This window comes from Ammodytes marinus, assembly GCF_949987685.1.
Source record: "Ammodytes marinus genome assembly, chromosome: 14".
In the NCBI taxonomy this organism is placed as follows: domain Eukaryota; kingdom Metazoa; phylum Chordata; class Actinopteri; order Uranoscopiformes; family Ammodytidae; genus Ammodytes; species Ammodytes marinus.
The window spans coordinates 11,364,297-11,382,647 of NC_137218.1; the positions used below are offsets into that span (position 1 = coordinate 11,364,297).

At 38.2% G+C, this 18,351-nt stretch overlaps 1 protein-coding gene across 1 annotated transcript; it reads right to left on the reverse strand.

The window, feature by feature from the left end:
- Nucleotides 1–8,801: 8,801 nt before the first annotated feature.
- On the reverse strand, nt 8,802–16,734 carry yipf5 (Yip1 domain family, member 5). The gene is made up of 6 exons (XM_080040507.1): nt 16,635–16,734; nt 15,645–15,742; nt 14,822–14,991; nt 12,912–13,057; nt 11,854–12,035; nt 8,802–11,609 (listed from the first exon to the last, which is right to left on the reverse strand). The coding sequence occupies exons 2-6, from the start codon at nt 15,734–15,736 to the stop codon at nt 11,447–11,449; spliced, it is 753 nt and encodes a 250-aa protein (XP_079896633.1). The 5' UTR covers nt 15,737–15,742; nt 16,635–16,734; the 3' UTR covers nt 8,802–11,446.
- Nucleotides 16,735–18,351: the final 1,617 nt, after the last annotated feature.

Below are 18,351 nucleotides of genomic sequence, written 5' to 3' on the forward strand. Positions count from 1 at the left end.
TGTTGGTAAAACAGTAACGTGTTGGTTATATCAGAGTCAAAAAGAAGCATGCAACCTGCTGCACAAAGAGTGAAATCAGTTTGTATTTCACTACATGATACTACCCACTAAATACAAAGGATTTCTTCAGCCCTGTGGTGGCCTTGCTCAGTTTCTCACAGGTTGATTGGAATGCAGGGAGAAGAATAACTCTGGAAAGAGAAAGCATCCGCCAGCTTTTTACTTGTATCATTGAGCTTATCAGTAAGAATTCATGGGTCTAAATATGAATACAGACATACAGGAGCACACACACACACACACGCACACACAAACACAAACACACACACACACACACACACACACACACACACACACACACACACACACACACACACACACACACACACACACACACACACACACACACACACACACACACACACACACACAGGACCGGATTTTTCACTTGTCGAACCCAGCATTATGATTGGGTTCTGGCCATTTTATGAATAATTCAGGCCACAGGGTCATACAAGTCCCTGTCAGAATTATTTCCTTCTGCTTGAACTCCTCCCTTCAAGTTGCAATAAGGTCCATAAATCCCTCTGCAGCTCTGCAACATGTCACCAATTACTTCTAGGTTCCTGGAGGGACGAGGGAGTGCTTCAAACTAGCGCTGCTCAACATGGCATCTTCTACTTTTAACTACTGAGCCGATGACTGCTGAAATAATCATGATGTTATCCCTACCCCACTGAGCAGTATAAAATAGATCTTTCAGGCCGCTGTGAAAAAGAAAAGCGATAGAATAAAAACTATTATAGCATGCCCTTGGGGCGATAGTCATTTAATAATAAAGTAGGAAAGTTATGCTCTCTATTTACTGCATGAAATGAGCAAGCTTAGAAACTATACTGTACATAAATGATGCAGAAGACCATGTTAACAGTGCACCACGTGTGAACTATTGCGAACCCCACTCATTGTACACTATATAAGTTGTTGACATAAGTTCAAGTTCATAACATATTACACCAATGCTGTAGTGCTAAATATAATGCAAAAATACACGTAGCTTAGATAACTAACACTATATATGATATGAAGTATGTTCCGAATGTGTAATACCATGTATGGATAGCTTCTAAGACTAAACAGTGCATTCAGTGCTTATGCATCAGTGGCGAGTCAGCTCAGTATGGACACTTATTTAGCCCTTTTCTTTTTTTTCTCTTTGTGCATGTGTTTGAGATTTAGATCGTTCAGCTGTTATGGTATGGGGTTGTTCCATAATTTACAGAGAAACACAGCCTTGTCTATAAAAAGGGCGCAACTGCCGTCATTAATAAATCAATAGGCAAGATGATAAAGTAAATGTATATTTCCTTACGGACACTGCAGGAAAAAAGAGCCATAAATAATTCCATCATTTGTAGCATGTAAACTTAAAATATGGATGAGCAATGCTGCGTTTTTACCTCCAATCCCTGTCCACACAAAATAAACAGGACCAGGATCAATTTTGTGTGCAACGATATTCCCCAATGCGTACGAAAAGGTGCAAAATAACAATATGGAATCCCTGTGTATTTAAAAAACGCATATTGATTATTCACACGGTGCAAGTTGCAATTTTTCACTTTTTTTTAATGATTTCCTTCACACAATTGATTGCAACACAACCGATGAGTCACATTTCTACTAATGAAAGCCCACGTCAGCTGAGTTGCTGTGTTCTGAAGTATTATGCTCAGGTCATGCATATTGAACTAGCACGTCCCCCCCCCCCCAGCACGACCAGATGGGTTTTCAGTCTGTGTAGCTGCTCTAATCTAAAGCTGTGTACAGTTTCACTGGCCAAAGTGAACAGTCAAATCCTTTTATAAGGCCTTCAGGCAGATTAATGAGAGGTTAACAGGAGTAATGACAAAAGGTCTGTAATGACGGGGGAATTATCATCATTCATACAGATTTCTTGCCGTTACGTACCTGAAATCTAAATCAGTATGGATTAAAAAAAAACATGACATCATCATCATAGAGCTATATCATACAGAGTATAATGCAATACTGCAATAGTGCACTTAAATAATGAATTTGTCATCCACCGACGTGGCTTGGCTTACTCAGCATCATGTGCTCTATTTTATGTTCCTTTTTTCCTCTGGTTGGGTTATATTTCTATATCAAAGAAGTGAATACGAATCTATTCAAAGTCTGTTCTGATCCTTTCATCATTCTTCCCTTCCCTTTGCCACAGTACAATTCTTATTTGGGGGAGAGGTTGACACACACAAACAGAGAGATACACAGCTACATAATGCATGTTGTGAAGCTATAGTGGAGTTTTGTGCATATAGTGGAGATGTTGGTTAGGGAACTGGATTCTGGATGGTGCACGGTTTATGCAACTCAGCAAACATATTGATGCCATCAGATTTCTTTTTTGTGAAACAATTATTTTATCTTATTAAGCTTAACTTTCTCTGAACCTTTGTCTACAATGGTGCTACAAAAAGAAATATCAAGGTATTTCACTATTGTGAGACCTTGTCTGAGTATTTTTAATGGCAGTAATTTTGACTGGCATGTAACACGTGTCAAATGAACAAGATTGAAGATGACTCTATTCCATTCAAATGACCCAGTAAGCCCTGCCATTGAATCATTGAACATAATGCCAGGGCCCTGGAAAACCTTAACTGAACACAACCGATGATTATTATTAATTATAATGTCTATTTCTTACACTGTCTGTTGGGAAAAGGACTTTGAGGCAACATCCACTTTAAGACCTACAGTATTTATTCTAAACTGTGGTGGGTAATCTACAGAGAAAAATAAAGCTGAAAAAAAGCTTCATTTTCAATTAGAAAATAAACCGTGATGGCATATCTTCTTTCACGTTTCACATATGGATGTCTTTGTTCCTAGACAAGTGTAGACTGCAGCCTTAGTTGGAGTAACATGATGGCGGGCTACATTAAGTGGCTGTATGCAACTCACACAACTGCACATTAATCTGGAATCAATGTGGCTTGGCCATCATTCCTGTGAATAAAGATCCCTCCTGTGTATGTGTTCCTGCATATGCTTGTGTACATTTCTACATCTGTGTGTGTGTGTGTGTGTGTGTGTGGGTGCCAAAGTGGAAAAGCACAGAGGCCTCGTGGGTCAAATATTGTAAGTGCATTTTTGTTTCAGCTTGTACACATATTTGTTTTTGCACACTGAAATGAGAGCCACATCTTTTAAAAATGCTGAGCATTAATATGTATTCCATCCTAGGAACACACTAACATGCTGCACGATCACAGAAGCACATACATACAAATGTTATCCTCATAGAGCTGTACATTCACACCCAACCATGACTACACCCATGTGTGTATTAATGCACACACATACAGACACACACACACACACACACACACACACACACACACATACAGACACACAGACACACACACACAAACACACACACACACAAAACACAGGTTCCCTCAGCTGGACTCTGCTGATGGTCCCTTGCAGTGTTTGCGTTATAGTTCATCGAGTTCTGAATCAACTGTTAGAAGAGTCGGCAGTGCAATAAGGGGGGACAATTAGCCTAATGAAGTGCAGGAGCAAATCACACTCAGTGCTGTGCTAACAGTTGCTCAGTGAATATTCATGCTGTGTTGGCTTTGCAGATGCATTAAAAGGCGGCGTTGCGTTGCTGAATACCAATTGTTATATTTCCACCTGTCGCTCGTCTGCTCCCTCAGTGATGATAACATCCTAATCAGCATCATTGCTGCGAGGCACTTTGGAGCGCATCCCGTAAACAGGCCACATCTATTAGAATATCCAGCTACACCTGCTGCTGTCGGCCATTTCAAAACAGAAAGGAAAATTAGTTACGAAATAATAACACTTTAATGCCCCTTTTGTGTGGTATTTTTTAGCATAATATTGTGTAATTAAGTGTGTAAAGATGAGATGATCTATGAACATATCAGATGCATTTTTCACAAATTTGGTCACAAATTGTCTACTTCCTACATATTCTACTAGTCAATGAATTATTTTCAGACTATTGCTGCACTGACTAACCAACCAATATTCCTGTTTATTCTAAACAAAGTGCTGTTTCTGCAGGCCGTAAACATAAAACACATCAGCAGTTTTCTTCCATCAAAAATAAATCTTGAAATCTTGAATATTTACTATGTCAAAAATATGAAAATATAACCTTTATAATTTACAACCATCTATTTTATAAAAGAAAACAGTACTGAGACACCATATGATTTTTTTTTTTACAATTTTCATTTTCCGTTTATTTAATTTTATTCGCTATCATACACATTGTAATTATTGTAATTATTTTTTGCAAAGCTGAATTAATTTGTTTTCTTGCCACTGGCAGGGGGTAAAAGCTTAAAACACCCTTTTGACTGGAAACAAAATTGATTTGCATGAATTTTCCATGAATTTTGAGGGCTTGAAAAACTAAATAAGGAACTTAATGAGACTAGAAATGCTGTAATGCTGTGAGACAATGCATGGCTGATAATTATCTGTGGGTATGTTAATACTAGTGACATCTTACACATTAAATATAACAAATAACGAGAACAGCTTTAAAATTTTCAATCCCCTCACCACCACTAATATTCTGTCAATGCATTACGCAGATCTAAAGAGCTGATGGCAAATATTGTCTGCCTAAATTGCATATTAGTGGAAGTCGCTTAAGACAATGTGAAGATTGGGAAATAGGATGTTATAGAAAATAGGAGTAAACATTCATACAGCTATCTAATTTAATGTCATAGTAAATGTAGATGTAAATGTAGATTTGTGTATTGACTCTAATGAGATATTTACTGTACGCCACTTTATGTTATATAAGTGTAGGAACTCACATCAAAAACAAATGATACAAGACATAATAAAAAAAAACATATTAATATATTAGTAAAAATGTATGACACCAGTTACATGTACACCCAATTTGTTAGGAATACATTTCAGTTGATTCAGTATACATCATATGTTGACACTATTGTGCAGACCTTATTTCCCCCTGTTTTATAAGAGATAATTTAGGTCTTGTTGGTATTATACAGCCTTTGTATTTCTTAGAGACGGTTTCATCTTTAGCTGCTACTCACCACCAGTCTGCCGGGCCATCTTGCATATTATATGGGCAGAAAAGTCTGCTGCCCGCCAGATGGATGTGCGATTATCCACCATTAGATAACATAATAGTACGGGTGGCCCTTATTCCCCACAGACAAGCAGATTAGTCGACCAGTCAACTATGCAGCCATTCCTTAAACAGCTTGTGGATGATGATATGATTATGATTAGTTGCACTGTTAATACTAGCAGAATAAAGTAGCTGTTGTATCTACTTCAGTGATGACGGATAATAGTATAACTTTCTATCCAGGACTTCATACCATTCAGCAATATTTCCTCTTTTTTTTTAACAGTTTCCGATTCATCTCATTCCAGTTCTAATTGCCGATTAGTAACAGTAGTGGTCTTTTATTGGCCATAGCTCTCTATAGGGACATACTTGGTGACATTTCAGGGGCCTTTCAGTGCCCTCCCATGTTAACGGGACATTATGTGTATTCAGGATAGATGAGACACTTCAAATAAATGTGTTTCTCCTGTATCTTATGTAAGATAGAGCAGTTAGCCTACAAACTACCGAAAAATAAAAAAACACAATAGATCAAACAAATGTGTCAACATTCCACCGATAACACAGTCTGTGCAGTGAGCTGGGTGGGACAGGCTGAAAAAAAATTCTTCATAGATGCTGATTTGCTCCAGAGTAAGCTGTAAATTTCCCTTATAATGACTCTGAGGAAGTTTCTGAAAAAAAAAGTGGGGATGTCGTCATTGCTCCAGGGGAAATGTCAGGATGCAGCCAATGAACACACCAAAAACAATATTTAGTCAGCCAGAGGACGGACCATGTCTAACTCAACACTGTCATCTGGAGGCGTTTGGGTGTAAATGTATCAGGCTGATGTCTTTTCAATAGGCATCTGGTGCCCATCAAGATTTCCCAAACTTTTAACATGCAGTAAATACTCAACGAGGGAAGAGGAATGAATATCTCAAACAGTCCACTGACTTGAGGTTAATGTTTCCAGGCTTCAAGCTGTTATTATTGCATCCACTTGCGTGCTATTTTGAGTCTGTGTTGCAAATACAACTGTAGAATCGCTGACTGGCCACCTTTTATAAATGGCTATGAACTGTCGACTCCATAAAATTTGGCTAAAATAAGAACAGAAATCAACCGAGTTTCAGTGGTAGTATTGAAGAAGAATGTATGTAAAATGTGCGTAGTAGGCCAAGTCACTACATTAACTTCAGGATATTTTTGAATGCATCATAAATTTGACAGGAAACAGCTGCAAGTGTTATACAAAAAATGGGTTATTGCAAGTTTCTTCAAGGCTGAGTCTAGAATACGGTTGATCCTTGTTTGTAATATAGTGAAAAGTCTCTGAATTTTGATGTCTCTGACTTTGTGATTATTTGAAAAGCTATGTACATTAAAGAAAGTTACTGTAAACTATGTGAATGACATGTTTTCTTATAGGCTTATCCTGAACATTAAGGCAACATCCTGTTAATATGCCACTTGTTTTATCCAAAACTTTCATTTTGTAATTATTCAACTCGAGAGTATAAAAGGATTTTCACTGCTTTTGTTACTTATATGTCGATATACAGTCAAGTGCGAAAGTTTGTGAACCCCTTGAGCCTTTTGGAATTTTATTTATTTTAACCATTATTAATTCATTTTTATCAATACCAGTATTTTTTATATGAAATAACAGATGTTTGTTTATCAATTCAACATTTTTATTTTCCAGAAATCAATTGTTAAAACAGATAAAACAAATTATTTGACGAATGTTGTATGTGCAAAAGTTTGTGAACCCTGAGCTGCATTGCTTAAATCGAGCAAGGTAAACACAATCAGGTTGGCCAAATTGGTTGATGAAATAGACCAATGTAATGAGAGATCTTTAGGAAAGAAATTGGGCGGCACTAGATAAAACAGAGATAAAACCAGGTCAGTTTAGGCTCACCAAAGTGAACCCATACAGGTCAGACATGCTAAAAGGGAAACAAATCTCAGAGGATCTCAGGAATAGAGTTTTGATGTTACACATTTGTCTGGGGACAGTTATAAATTCATAAAAAAAAATTTGAGCTCAATCGGTCCACCGTGAGGCAAATCATCTACAAATGGAGAGCTTTAAGAGTGACTTAACATCTGCCTAGAAGTGGACTTCCTTCAAAAATATCCTCAAGCGCCACAAGAAAAGTGATTTTTCAGGTAAAAGCCAACCCAAACATTACACCTGGAGATTTGCAGACAATTTGAAACCACCATTATTCACTTGGGAGAAGGTTCTCTAGGTGGTAGGCAGAATTGCGTTTTTGCCCAAACATGGCGGTTTTGGTTATGACCAAACAGTTCAATTTTTGACTAATCTGTCCACAGAATAAGACTTCAGGTATCTCCAGGTGCTCTCTGGCAAAGTTGTGACAAGCAGTTTTGTTCTTTTTTGAGAGCAGAGGCTTCTTCAGCAACCATCCCATGAAAGCCATGTTGACTGAGTTTTCTTCTTATTGTGGAACCATGCACATCTGTCCCAGATGCTGCAAGAGAGGTCTGCAAATCACCAGATGTAATGTTTGGGTTGGCTTTTAACTGAAAAATCACTTATCTTGTGGCGCTTGTGGATATTTTTGAAGGAAGTCCACTTCTAGGCAGATGTTCAGTCACTCTTAAAGCTCTTCATTTGTAGATGATTTGCCTCACGGTGGACCGATGGAGCTCAAACTTTTTTTAAAATAATTTATAGCTGTCCCCAGACAAATGTGCAGCATCACAACTCTATTCCTGAGATCCTCTGAGATTGTTTCCCCTTTTAGCATGTCTGACCTGTATGGGTTCACTTTGGTGAGCCTAAACTGACCTGGTTTTATCTCTGTTGTATCTAGTGCCGCCCAATTTCTTCCCTAAAGATCTCTCACTACATTGGTCCATTTCATGACTCAATTTGGCCCATCTGATTGTGTTTACCTGCTCCATTTAAGCAATGCAGCTCAGGGTTCACAAACTTTTGCACATACAACATTCGTCAAATAATTTGTTTTATCTGTTTTAACAATTGATTTCTGGAAAAGAAAAATGTTGAATTGATAAACAAACATCTGTTATTTCATATAAAAAATACTGGTATTGATAAAAATGAATTAATGATGGTTACAATAAATAAAATTCCAAAATGTTCAAGGGGTTCACAAACTTTCGCACTTGACTGTACGTTACAAACGTTTTCTTGATTCAGCAGCACCTGCTGAAACATTGGGGGGCACCTGGGATAGGACGCTCAGATGTCAAGGAGGGTTGAATATTGACAGGAAAAACCGGAAATTGTTTGGAATGAAGTCATTCTTTGAGCAGGAAATGTTGAGAATTTGAGATGGGCCCTGTGAGTGAATCCAGATGCAAGATATTGAGCTCTGACTGAAACCAGATACTGTGGCCACATACACGGATGGTGCGTGAATGTCAACATCCTGCTCGCTTCTCTCAAGACCGCACAATGCCTGCTGCAAGTGCTCCTGAGATCCCCAGACCTGAGAAGACACACAGAGCTGTAAAAGAATTTCAAGCACTCGAGACGGTCGCCCGAGTGTGCGAGCATGAAATTAGTTGAAAAAGCAATCCCATGACGTGTGCAAGAAATGTTTTATTTAGAGAGAAACCCAATGAGAGTGGGACGCTGAACAGTTTCACACATACAAAATGATTGATTTTTACCATCTCTTTAAAACTGATATAGAAAACGGACTAAACTGTACATACAGAAGATACATATACAAACATTTGGCCGTGTAAGAGCGGCCGGGTCCTGTTAGGTTTGAAATGCAAAGTAGCCTATCTCCTTGAACTTGGGTTCATATGTATAGAAAAAACATGCCTTTTTTTAAGTCTGAATTATTCATTCCTCCTAAGTGGGTTATCGTCCACTTAAGGAGCCCCCATGAGTATGTGTATGTAAGTGAAAAGAAAACCCAAAGCGGAGAGAAAAAATTACCATAAAAGTCTATATTTTCGTCTTGTCAACCGTCTGTTTGGATTACGTGGGTCCTTGCATTTCAAAGGTTAGTTAAAATTAGAAAGTAAAACCAATAGTGCTTTCACTTTAAGTGTACCATACTCCCAGTCCATAACACACTACACAGAGTTTAGCATTATTTTATATTCTGCCTAACACAACTGAACTGGAGGGTCTGTGGTTTCACTTGTCAAGGAGACAAGACAAACTTACAACAATAATTTCTTCTGGTCCGTGATTTTGAGTAACAGGACTTTTGTACATTTGGTTTAGAAGCGGATCACCTGATGCTAAGATTTGGGTTTCGACAAGAAACTGTTTGAAAAAAAACTTTATATTTGTCAGTGCTATTGTGGATTTCCTGTTCAGCCTGTCTGAAACGTTCCATTTTAGAGTCTGTGTCTTTAAGCCCAGTCTGATCAAAATCTAAATGCCAGTTTCAGCCAGGGGTATCTTGGGTTGTGTTTATCAAAGGTGGAGGCAGTGCTAAGTTCGGTTGGTAACAAACAACCGAATGGATTCGGTTGTGATGTTCTGACATGTTGGAAAAACAATAAAAAAGGTGCATTTTGCATCATAGGTTACCTAAAAATATCAACACTTAAATTATCAAAACTGAAAAATACTGTTGTAAAGTGGTTTTAAGCCATAACTGCAGTCAGGTTAAAGTGTATAAATCTGTAGTAGCTGTATAGTCTCTCAATATAGTATAGTCTGTCCATGTTAATAACTACTCTGTAAACTGAATGATATAAAAGCCATGAGCTGCTCGCCCATCCTGAACACATGCAAGAGGAAGAAAAGCCTTTCAGAAAATGAGCAGCTGATGATTAAAGGAGTGGACATGTTCTTTAGCAGGAGAGGGGATGTGTGGTTAACGCTGCTGTTCTCGCATTGTCAAAATCTATTGCTGGATGTGCAAACATGTCCACAGAGAAATGACTGCACTTTTGATATAATTACAAACCTTTTAAAAAAGAACCATGGATGCGGTCTTCAATACCTTAGCAATAATACAAGTGACAAATAGTGTAGGATCAAAGCATGCAGATCATCCTCTTTGATCTAGCAGCCAGCAGGAATACTATCCCCGCAGGCTGTTGAAAACTGTAATTATGTAACACACACCCCACCTCCACCAGCTTCTCTTTAGCAGAGGTTACCACTTCTGACAATTATCTGCTTGACCATGCATTGCACCTTTTTAATATCACAAGGCGGTTAATCTTCAAAGAGAACTTTAATGTGCATGAGAAGACATGGACAACAGATGACACATCAAAGCAATACAAAGTGAACCAAGTCTGAAATAAAAGCTTTGAGAAATGTAAATGATGCAAACTAAAGCAACAGCCTACAGAGACGTGTCTTGGCTAGAAATATACAGCATCATCACTCACGCTATTAATTCCCAATATCTATCAAGCAAAATTGGTTTGGTTTTTTGAAAAATGGAAATAATGCATTTTGTGCAAACGTTATTGTTGTCTTCTTGAAAAGGCATTTTAAACTCAAATGAATCTAAAAGAGAATATATAATAAAACATTACACAAAAGGATATGGCCCAGTGGCTTGTTTCTACATCAAAGATCAGATCAGTGCCGCGATGGGCAAATGATGAGATTCATGGCTCCCTTAGTCCTGGTGGAGAAAAAGAAATGATCGGCTTCCTGGGTAGAGAAGTAGCATGGACTACTGTAGTCTTGTGCATAAGGAAAGGGGGTGTTTCCCTTTAGCCTTGCAGCTGTTAAACACTATAGGCGCTTGCCAGAAATGGTTTAAAATATCTTGACACGCAGCGTTTCCACTGGCTCCAAGGGTTTGCTGTTTATCGGTCCTTGTTGAAAAAACAAATTCCTGTCCCATGTTTCAAAAATGAATGGTCTCCTTGGGTTAATCCCTGTGTGAACTAATCATGCATTTCCCTTGCCCTTCATGTCCTTAAAAATATCATAGGACTATACTCATGGTCCACGTGAGTGTTCTTTTTCACCAGGTTTGTTTGACAGTCCTCTCCTTTAAGACGTATGAAGGGCGCAAGGCGGACAGACGACATGAGTGAGACCACACACTTCAGCCTGGAGAAGGTCAAGTCAGAATGTAAAAAGATGGAGGCTTTTAAAAAGAAAAAAAAAAAAAAAAGAAAAAAAAATTGGGTGCTAGACAGGAGCTCCCATTGTCCTGTAATGACAGCTTAATTTGCCAATAATTACACTGGTACCAATCAGACTGAAATTACAGAAACTCAGGAGGGTGGTTATTTTAAACTGTTACTGAATGATTTTCTTCCTTCCTTTTTTTTTTTTTTTTAGAAGACAGAAATTAGTGCAAAGACCCCGTATAGGAGAGCGCAGGGGTATGCAACCAACGACTGCTGCCCATCCATGGCCAACGCTGAGATGAAGATCTTTGAGGCCGAGAAACTGCACCAGCCAATGATTGATGACGTTAGTATAATTCCAATCATGCCCCTAAGAAAAGGAGAGAGGGAGGAAGCAGGAAGTTTGAATATTTTAAGCATTACCTGTGTGAATGAAGCATTTAAAGAGTTGAATTAAATGTAGATATAATACATATAAGACTTGTATCAAACATATGGCAAAAGGTGTATGGTTTATCAAATAAACAGACTCAAGCTGAGCTTATTAAGCAACAAATGAGCATTTAAAATATGTATCGAACAAAAAAGAAAAGTGGGATGTTAAGGCTACTCACTGTAAGGAGAGGAGGACTCCAAAGCTGGAGAGGAGGATCATGGGTAGGAGGCAGTATCCCAGCACGCTGGCCACACATCCGAATGAGACGCCCGTCATACTCATTAGGTTGAGTAGGCAGTATATGCCGAGGCAGCCGATTGCACTGATACCGTACACATAGCCAAACTGGATCTTACCTGACTGTGAATGCAAAGGTGGAGAGGGGGTCAGAATCAGATATATCTTCATGGTCAGATATACTGTAGATCGTCACACAACTATATAACTAACTAGGAGTGGTGAAAATCGATTCATGTAAAAAAAAAACGCGATTCCCATCTCCTGTGATTTTAAATTGATTCATGATTTTTAATTTTTTTATATATTTTGCTGACACCGGTAATGTTGACTTGCCTTAAAAATCACATGCATTACAAGCTTCATATTAAAATAGACTTAAATGAAGATATATAAGACATGGACTTTAAATTTGATTTCATGCTATAATTTGCCACAACGGCTCTTAGCATACAGTGGACCGGAGTAGATCCTGAAATCCTCTTTTAAACTGAATCCAGAAATCGATTTTGTATTGGGAATCGTTTTGAAATCGAAAAATCTATTTTGTATCGAATCGTGAACTCAAGAATCGGAATCGAATGGTGGGATTTCAAAATATTCACAACCCTATAACTAACTATAGTTGTATAATAAGGCGTAGAAGGTTTTTACCACTTCAAATTAATCTTATTCTTTAAAAAGGTGGAGTCAGCAATTCAGTTTTTTTTGTCAAAAATCTGTGAATATCTCCTTGTGATCCTGTCCATACTGTGTATGTGCTGAAAAAAAAGTGTTAGTGTGTTAATACAAAGCTAAGGCTCTGTAAACGGGCATGCTCCTCGCTGCGGCAGGGCCCCTTTGTTTACTTAACACCTTTTTTTTTTTTGCACGCACACAGGACGGACAGGTAGCGGATCGTGACGAGACATTCAATGATTTTGACTAAAAGGGGATTTTGACAAAACACATTCTCCAGAACTGCTGACTCCACCTTTAAATGTTAACAAAATCACTCACCAGGAGAAGTGTGGCTCCGAAGGCCAAACAGAAAACCATGGGGCCAGCCAGGTCTGTCTCGTTCATGATGCTGCCGTCTGCTACCTTCATTGGATGGAGAACTGTCAGAGTTTTCTGCCAGATGTGGTCAAAGTTGATTCCTAATTCTAAGATAAAAAGATTGACATAGACATAACATCAGATTGTATATTTGGATACTAGAAGTATGATCAAAAATTGCTTTTGGAAAGACTGGCACAAAACAAGTGAAAAAGAGTTGCATTGCAACTTTAAAGAGAATATTGATGATGACAGAATGAAGCATGTGAGGGAGGCAATGTCCTACTGGTTTGCTATATAAACAACACCAGGCCTTCAGTGTTGCAAACAAATACGTCTCCCTTCCAAGAATCACTCAGGCCTCTCAGTCAGCACTTTGCACAAGGATGTAGGAAGAAAAGACATGGAACGATAGTGTGATGTCTTCTCAGAATAGCTCTGAGGTGTGTTTTTATCTTTCTAGGTCACCCTCATTTTAGTCAAAAGAGTGGTGAATTTGATCTGAGCAATCAGTATTTTCATGGTCTGTTGCATTTATCACAATCGCAATTGTTTAACTTACAAAATGTCAGAAAATAATAACAAATACCTAACACAATTTTCAAAGGACCATAGAGGCTTTTTTTTTAAATGGTCGTTTATTTCAATCAAGTTATTCATTATTCAGTCACTTATTTAAGCACTAATCATATGCAACTTAGTAATGGAGGCCTGTACATTAGAGAGCACATCCTATGGAAAGCTATTGATAACCAGCAGTGTTGCTCTCCACAAGTAGCTACTTGCATGTAATATCATAAAAGTCACAGTTACTAGTATTCACTCCCTCTTTCAGACGTCCTTTCTTCTAAATGAGCATTTAGCAATAGCTTCACGCATGCAATAATAGAGACTGAAAATCTAAGGACTCAATCCTTCAACCTCCCTCACAGGTGAAGAGCATCTACCAACCATTGCAGAGCACACTTCACACATCAAGTGGCAATTGGAGCTTGTACTCCATTTTCACATATCTTTTTTAGGTTTCAGGATTGTGCATTTTGCATAATCGGGGACCTTTAAGAGTGCAGGGCATGGATACAGGGGGGAAACCAATTGTGACTATGAGACGGAGTTGAATATTTGGATCCACCCATAACAACTGCATGGACAAAATAGGAACAGCAAGGGACGATTTTGTACAAGTGGATATCAGAATAGAGAACGTTTATTTAAAATGGTTAAACTGGCTCGATTGTTCAGCCGTTTGAGTCTTAGTTTTATACTGCAACGGTTAAAAAAAAAAACATTGTAAAACAGCTTTGTATAATTAAATGGCTGCAATTATCCCCTCAACTTAAGTTTCTTTTGTGTTGTATTTTAGTGCTTGTTTGTGTGTAACTGCACAGCCCGTATGCCAACATAAAGCTTTCTCAAGTGTGTAGGTAGAGGGAAAAAATAACTGCAAAATTGAGTAAAAGTCAGATTTCCATCCATCTTCCCATTCTTGCAGCGATGAGATTTTCACTCCTAGCAAACACAACAAGCAAATGAAACTTAAATGTTCATGCGTTAAGAACAGATTTCAAGGCGTTCATGTCCTAGAAGTGATTCTGCACACCGATCGATGTCAACACAACGATCACTATCATTTCATATTGAGAGAAAAAAATGTAACCAACGCATTCAATAGCTGGCAATAGTGCAACTAATTACTACTCTAACAAATGATCCAAATAACGTGAGCAAAAAAAATGGTATTCAATTTGCGCTAATATGAAACAGAGTGAACAAAGCAAATCCGCACAACATATCAATTGTCAAAAAATAGCAATATGAATACACTCACAGAAAACTAACTGTGTCATCATTTTAGGTTGTGGTTCACCTACCTTCTAGCAGTGGTGGCTCGTCATCGAAGCTGCTTCCATACATGGATTGTGCCGGGGAGGGAGTGTAGGTCTGTGCGGGCTGAAAGATTTGTCCTGTGTAGGGCTGCTGGGGCTGCATCCCTGGTGGAGAGTAGGCCATGGGCTGGGAGTAGTCATACTGACCATATTGCCTATGGAAACACATTATAATAAAGCTCATTATTACATTCAAATCATGATTCTTGAACTGCCCTGGTTTCTACTCAAAATTGCGGGTTGTTTTCCAAGGGTGTTGTGTCAATTAGTTGATTCAATTGGGCTGTATGTAGAATTTTCTTCAAGAATTCATACATTGCAAACTACTTGCCGTTACATTTTAACTTTGTCGTTTAAACAAAACAACCTCTGTTCCTCAGCTTGAATACCAAATTGGATAGACTTTAAAATGTAAAAACAAATTGTTTAAATAAGGTATAAAGTCATGCAACAAAATGTGGGGTCGGTTATTCTTCAAGAGCTGAAATGGCACACACAAGAGTAATACAGTTGATGGAGGTGTTACCAGCAGAGAATATTATTGCAACATTTAACAAAGAAAATAATATGAAAAGAGTAACATGGGCAATTATCTATATAAAAAAAAGAAGAGCTGTACGATTGTGCAGATGTGAGCATGATCAAAGATTTTCAAATGATTAGTCAACGATAAAGATGTGTTCAAGGATCATATTGTACGTAACTGTTGTATAATAAATAATGTGTAGTGTCTATGGGAGGGGTTAGGAGTCCATGTCAGGCTGACTACAGACGGTAATGTCAGGTAAGCAGGGCTCTCTTCACTTACTTGTGGTTTTCAGCGTAGCCGGCCTGGTTTTGGTCGTCGACACTGTAGCTGGACTGGTAAAAGTCTGTGTTGAAATTGTCAAACCCTGACATCTCTCTCTGTTACAAACACATAGCGAGAAACAGGAATATATCAGTGAGGTGGCCGTACAGTCAGTGGATGTCACTAAAAAATAAAATCCTAGGAGCTCTTAAACAATGATGTTCTTTGAATAACAGTCCACATGGCTATTGACAGGGAAAATCACATTACACGTTGATAATCGACCATAAAAAGGTATCAATTTGAGCAAATGTTGATTGTGAGATACATTTTCGTCTAGCGAATAAGTAGATCTGATGTTTGAATTTGTCTTTGCTATTATTCTATTTCAGGCAGGTATTCATAAAGGTAAATGCACAGCTAAAAAAATGCAAAAGGCATTTGTAAATTATTTCAAAATGAGATTAATTTATTAAATGACTTTTAGGACTTGATGCTACAGGAACCTTGATGGTAATCTCGTAAACATTTGGTCGGTGCCCAAAACAACAACACACCTCAACTAACCTACGTGATAGAGGTGGTTGTTGTCCAACCATTTAACTATATTTGTAGATAATTACTTACTAAACGCTTAGTATGGACAATGTAATCAGTGTTATTTTCACAACAATGTGAGCTAACGTAGCTAGCTTCACACACAAAAGAAACATACCTTTATTTATTGTTAGTCCTTCAATATTAACCGAACTAACTAGCAATTGACTAGAAAGTCACAACCTCATAATATGATGCATTAACTCATCTTTAAAGTAATAAGTAGTAGCGCTAGTCTTTAGGTGACTACCCGTTATCTCGGCAGCTAGTTGGTTAGCTAATGCTAAGCTATATAACAGTTGTAGATACCTGGTTTGCTTTATGTCAGCGGTGGCTTTAATATCACATTAAACCTTTCCTATTTTATCTTTATTCTTAGGCTATGAAAGCACAGTGAGTGCTCACGCTTACCTGTGATGTTTGACAGATCTACCCAGACCTTTGCCAACTTGTTTGCGGCTGCTACGTGTCAAGAGAAAAGTAAATCTTCCGGTATGATACGCAGCCGACGGGAAGCCGTATGGCAAAGCGTAGCGCGCTCTACAGACGACTGATGGAATAGTCAGCTACTGCATGGCATGGGCCTAGTACAGGGGTGTCCAAACTTTTTTCACTGAGGGCCACATACAGAAAAATCTACGAAGGGCCGGGCCACTTTGCAAAAATAACACATTTATCAGGACATGTAGCTGCTCTGATGTTTAGTTTCATAGTGTCTTCGTAAATTGTAATCCTTCTTCACGGTAACACTTTCCTTGCACATTAAACAGACACATTTCCCCTCTTGCTTATATGCCAATGATACATCCAGTGTTTTCTGCCTTTGCGTCCAATATCCAGCAGGGTGAAAATAGTATCCAGCCGAGGTCTCGACCCTCCTAGGGGGGTCCGGGGGTATGCCCCCCCGGGAGATTCTTTTACGTTTTTAAAGTGAAATGCATGAATCTGGTGCACTTTGAGAGGGAAATTAAGTTTTAAGTATTAATTTTGTATGAAAAAAAAATGGAGACACTGTGTCAGATGAATTAGAAGCTATTGGAGAAGGACATAGATTTTCCATAATAATATTAATTTAAAATAAAATATTATGCAGGGTCCTCTGGGATGGGCTCTTTTTCTTTTATGGGACATATTTCTCTGTAATATAATGAGTGCATTTAAATTATTTAAAAATTAAAAGCGCCATATTACATTATATTTTTAAAATGTGCCACAGGCCAATCAATCAGTGTTTGACACCCCTGCACTAGTGGGTTAACTAAGAAATGCAAAAAAAAAAAAAATGTTTTTTTTTTTTTTTTTTTAAAGGGCCATATTACATTATAGTCTTAAAATCGGCCGCGGGCCAATAAAAAGCGGGCCGCGGGCCGCAGTTGGCCCGCGGGCCGTAGTTTGGACACCCCTGGCCTAGTATGTGGATAAACTAGAAATAAATACCGTATTTGTATGAGCCATATATCAGCTTTCTGGTTGAGATCAATTCTGGGTAATTTATAGCCTATTGTAGGCCTAAATAAGCACACATCATCTGCAAACCACTTGAAGATCTTGGACTCATGTTATGGATTGCCCATAGTTAATTTCAACAATATTAAAGAAATAAAAAATAAACTAATCAGGCTGTTTTTTTTGTGAATGTAAAGTTCTGCACATGCAACATAATTAAAGTAGCATCAAATAACTGCAGCACCTAAAGGTCAGTCAATGTATGAAAACATGTCTTCATAATTAATATTCAGTTCTTCTTTATACTGATTGATAAACAAACAGAAGAAGGAAAAAAGGGCAAAACATTCAAATATAAAAACATAGCGAAGTTGTAAAGAGACATTGACAACTCAAAATGATTGCCTGCTATGCCTACCACTACAGGTGGATATGAGAGCCTACTGTGTCCTGACCCATATTTTGAGAATATGGGTCTAATAGCAACAAATAGAGACATATAAAAAGTGATTTAACTGGACAAGTCCTGAGCCCCCCAGCAAGAACAAAGCACTATAGTCTCTTTCATTAGGAGGAAGAGGAGCAGATCAATCACTATGCCTGTGCAGTGGAGAGATCTGTACCGCTACCAAATACAGCAGGTGGAATCCATCCACTTTGATGATGACAGATAATGGTGGAT

Bases quoted from the DNA above. Each gene is read 5' to 3' on its own strand.
- yipf5 (XM_080040507.1), bottom strand. From the start codon at position 15,736: ATGTCAGGGTTTGACAATTTCAACACAGACTTTTACCAGTCCAGCTAC. The intron at 12,036-12,911 runs GTGAGTGATTTT...TTGCATTCACAG, and splicing joins TCGGAGCCACACTTCTCCTG to TCAGGTAAGATCCAGTTTGG. The intron at 11,610-11,853 runs GTGAGTAGCCTT...TCCTTTTCTTAG, and splicing joins GGAGTCCTCCTCTCCTTACA to GGGCATGATTGGAATTATAC.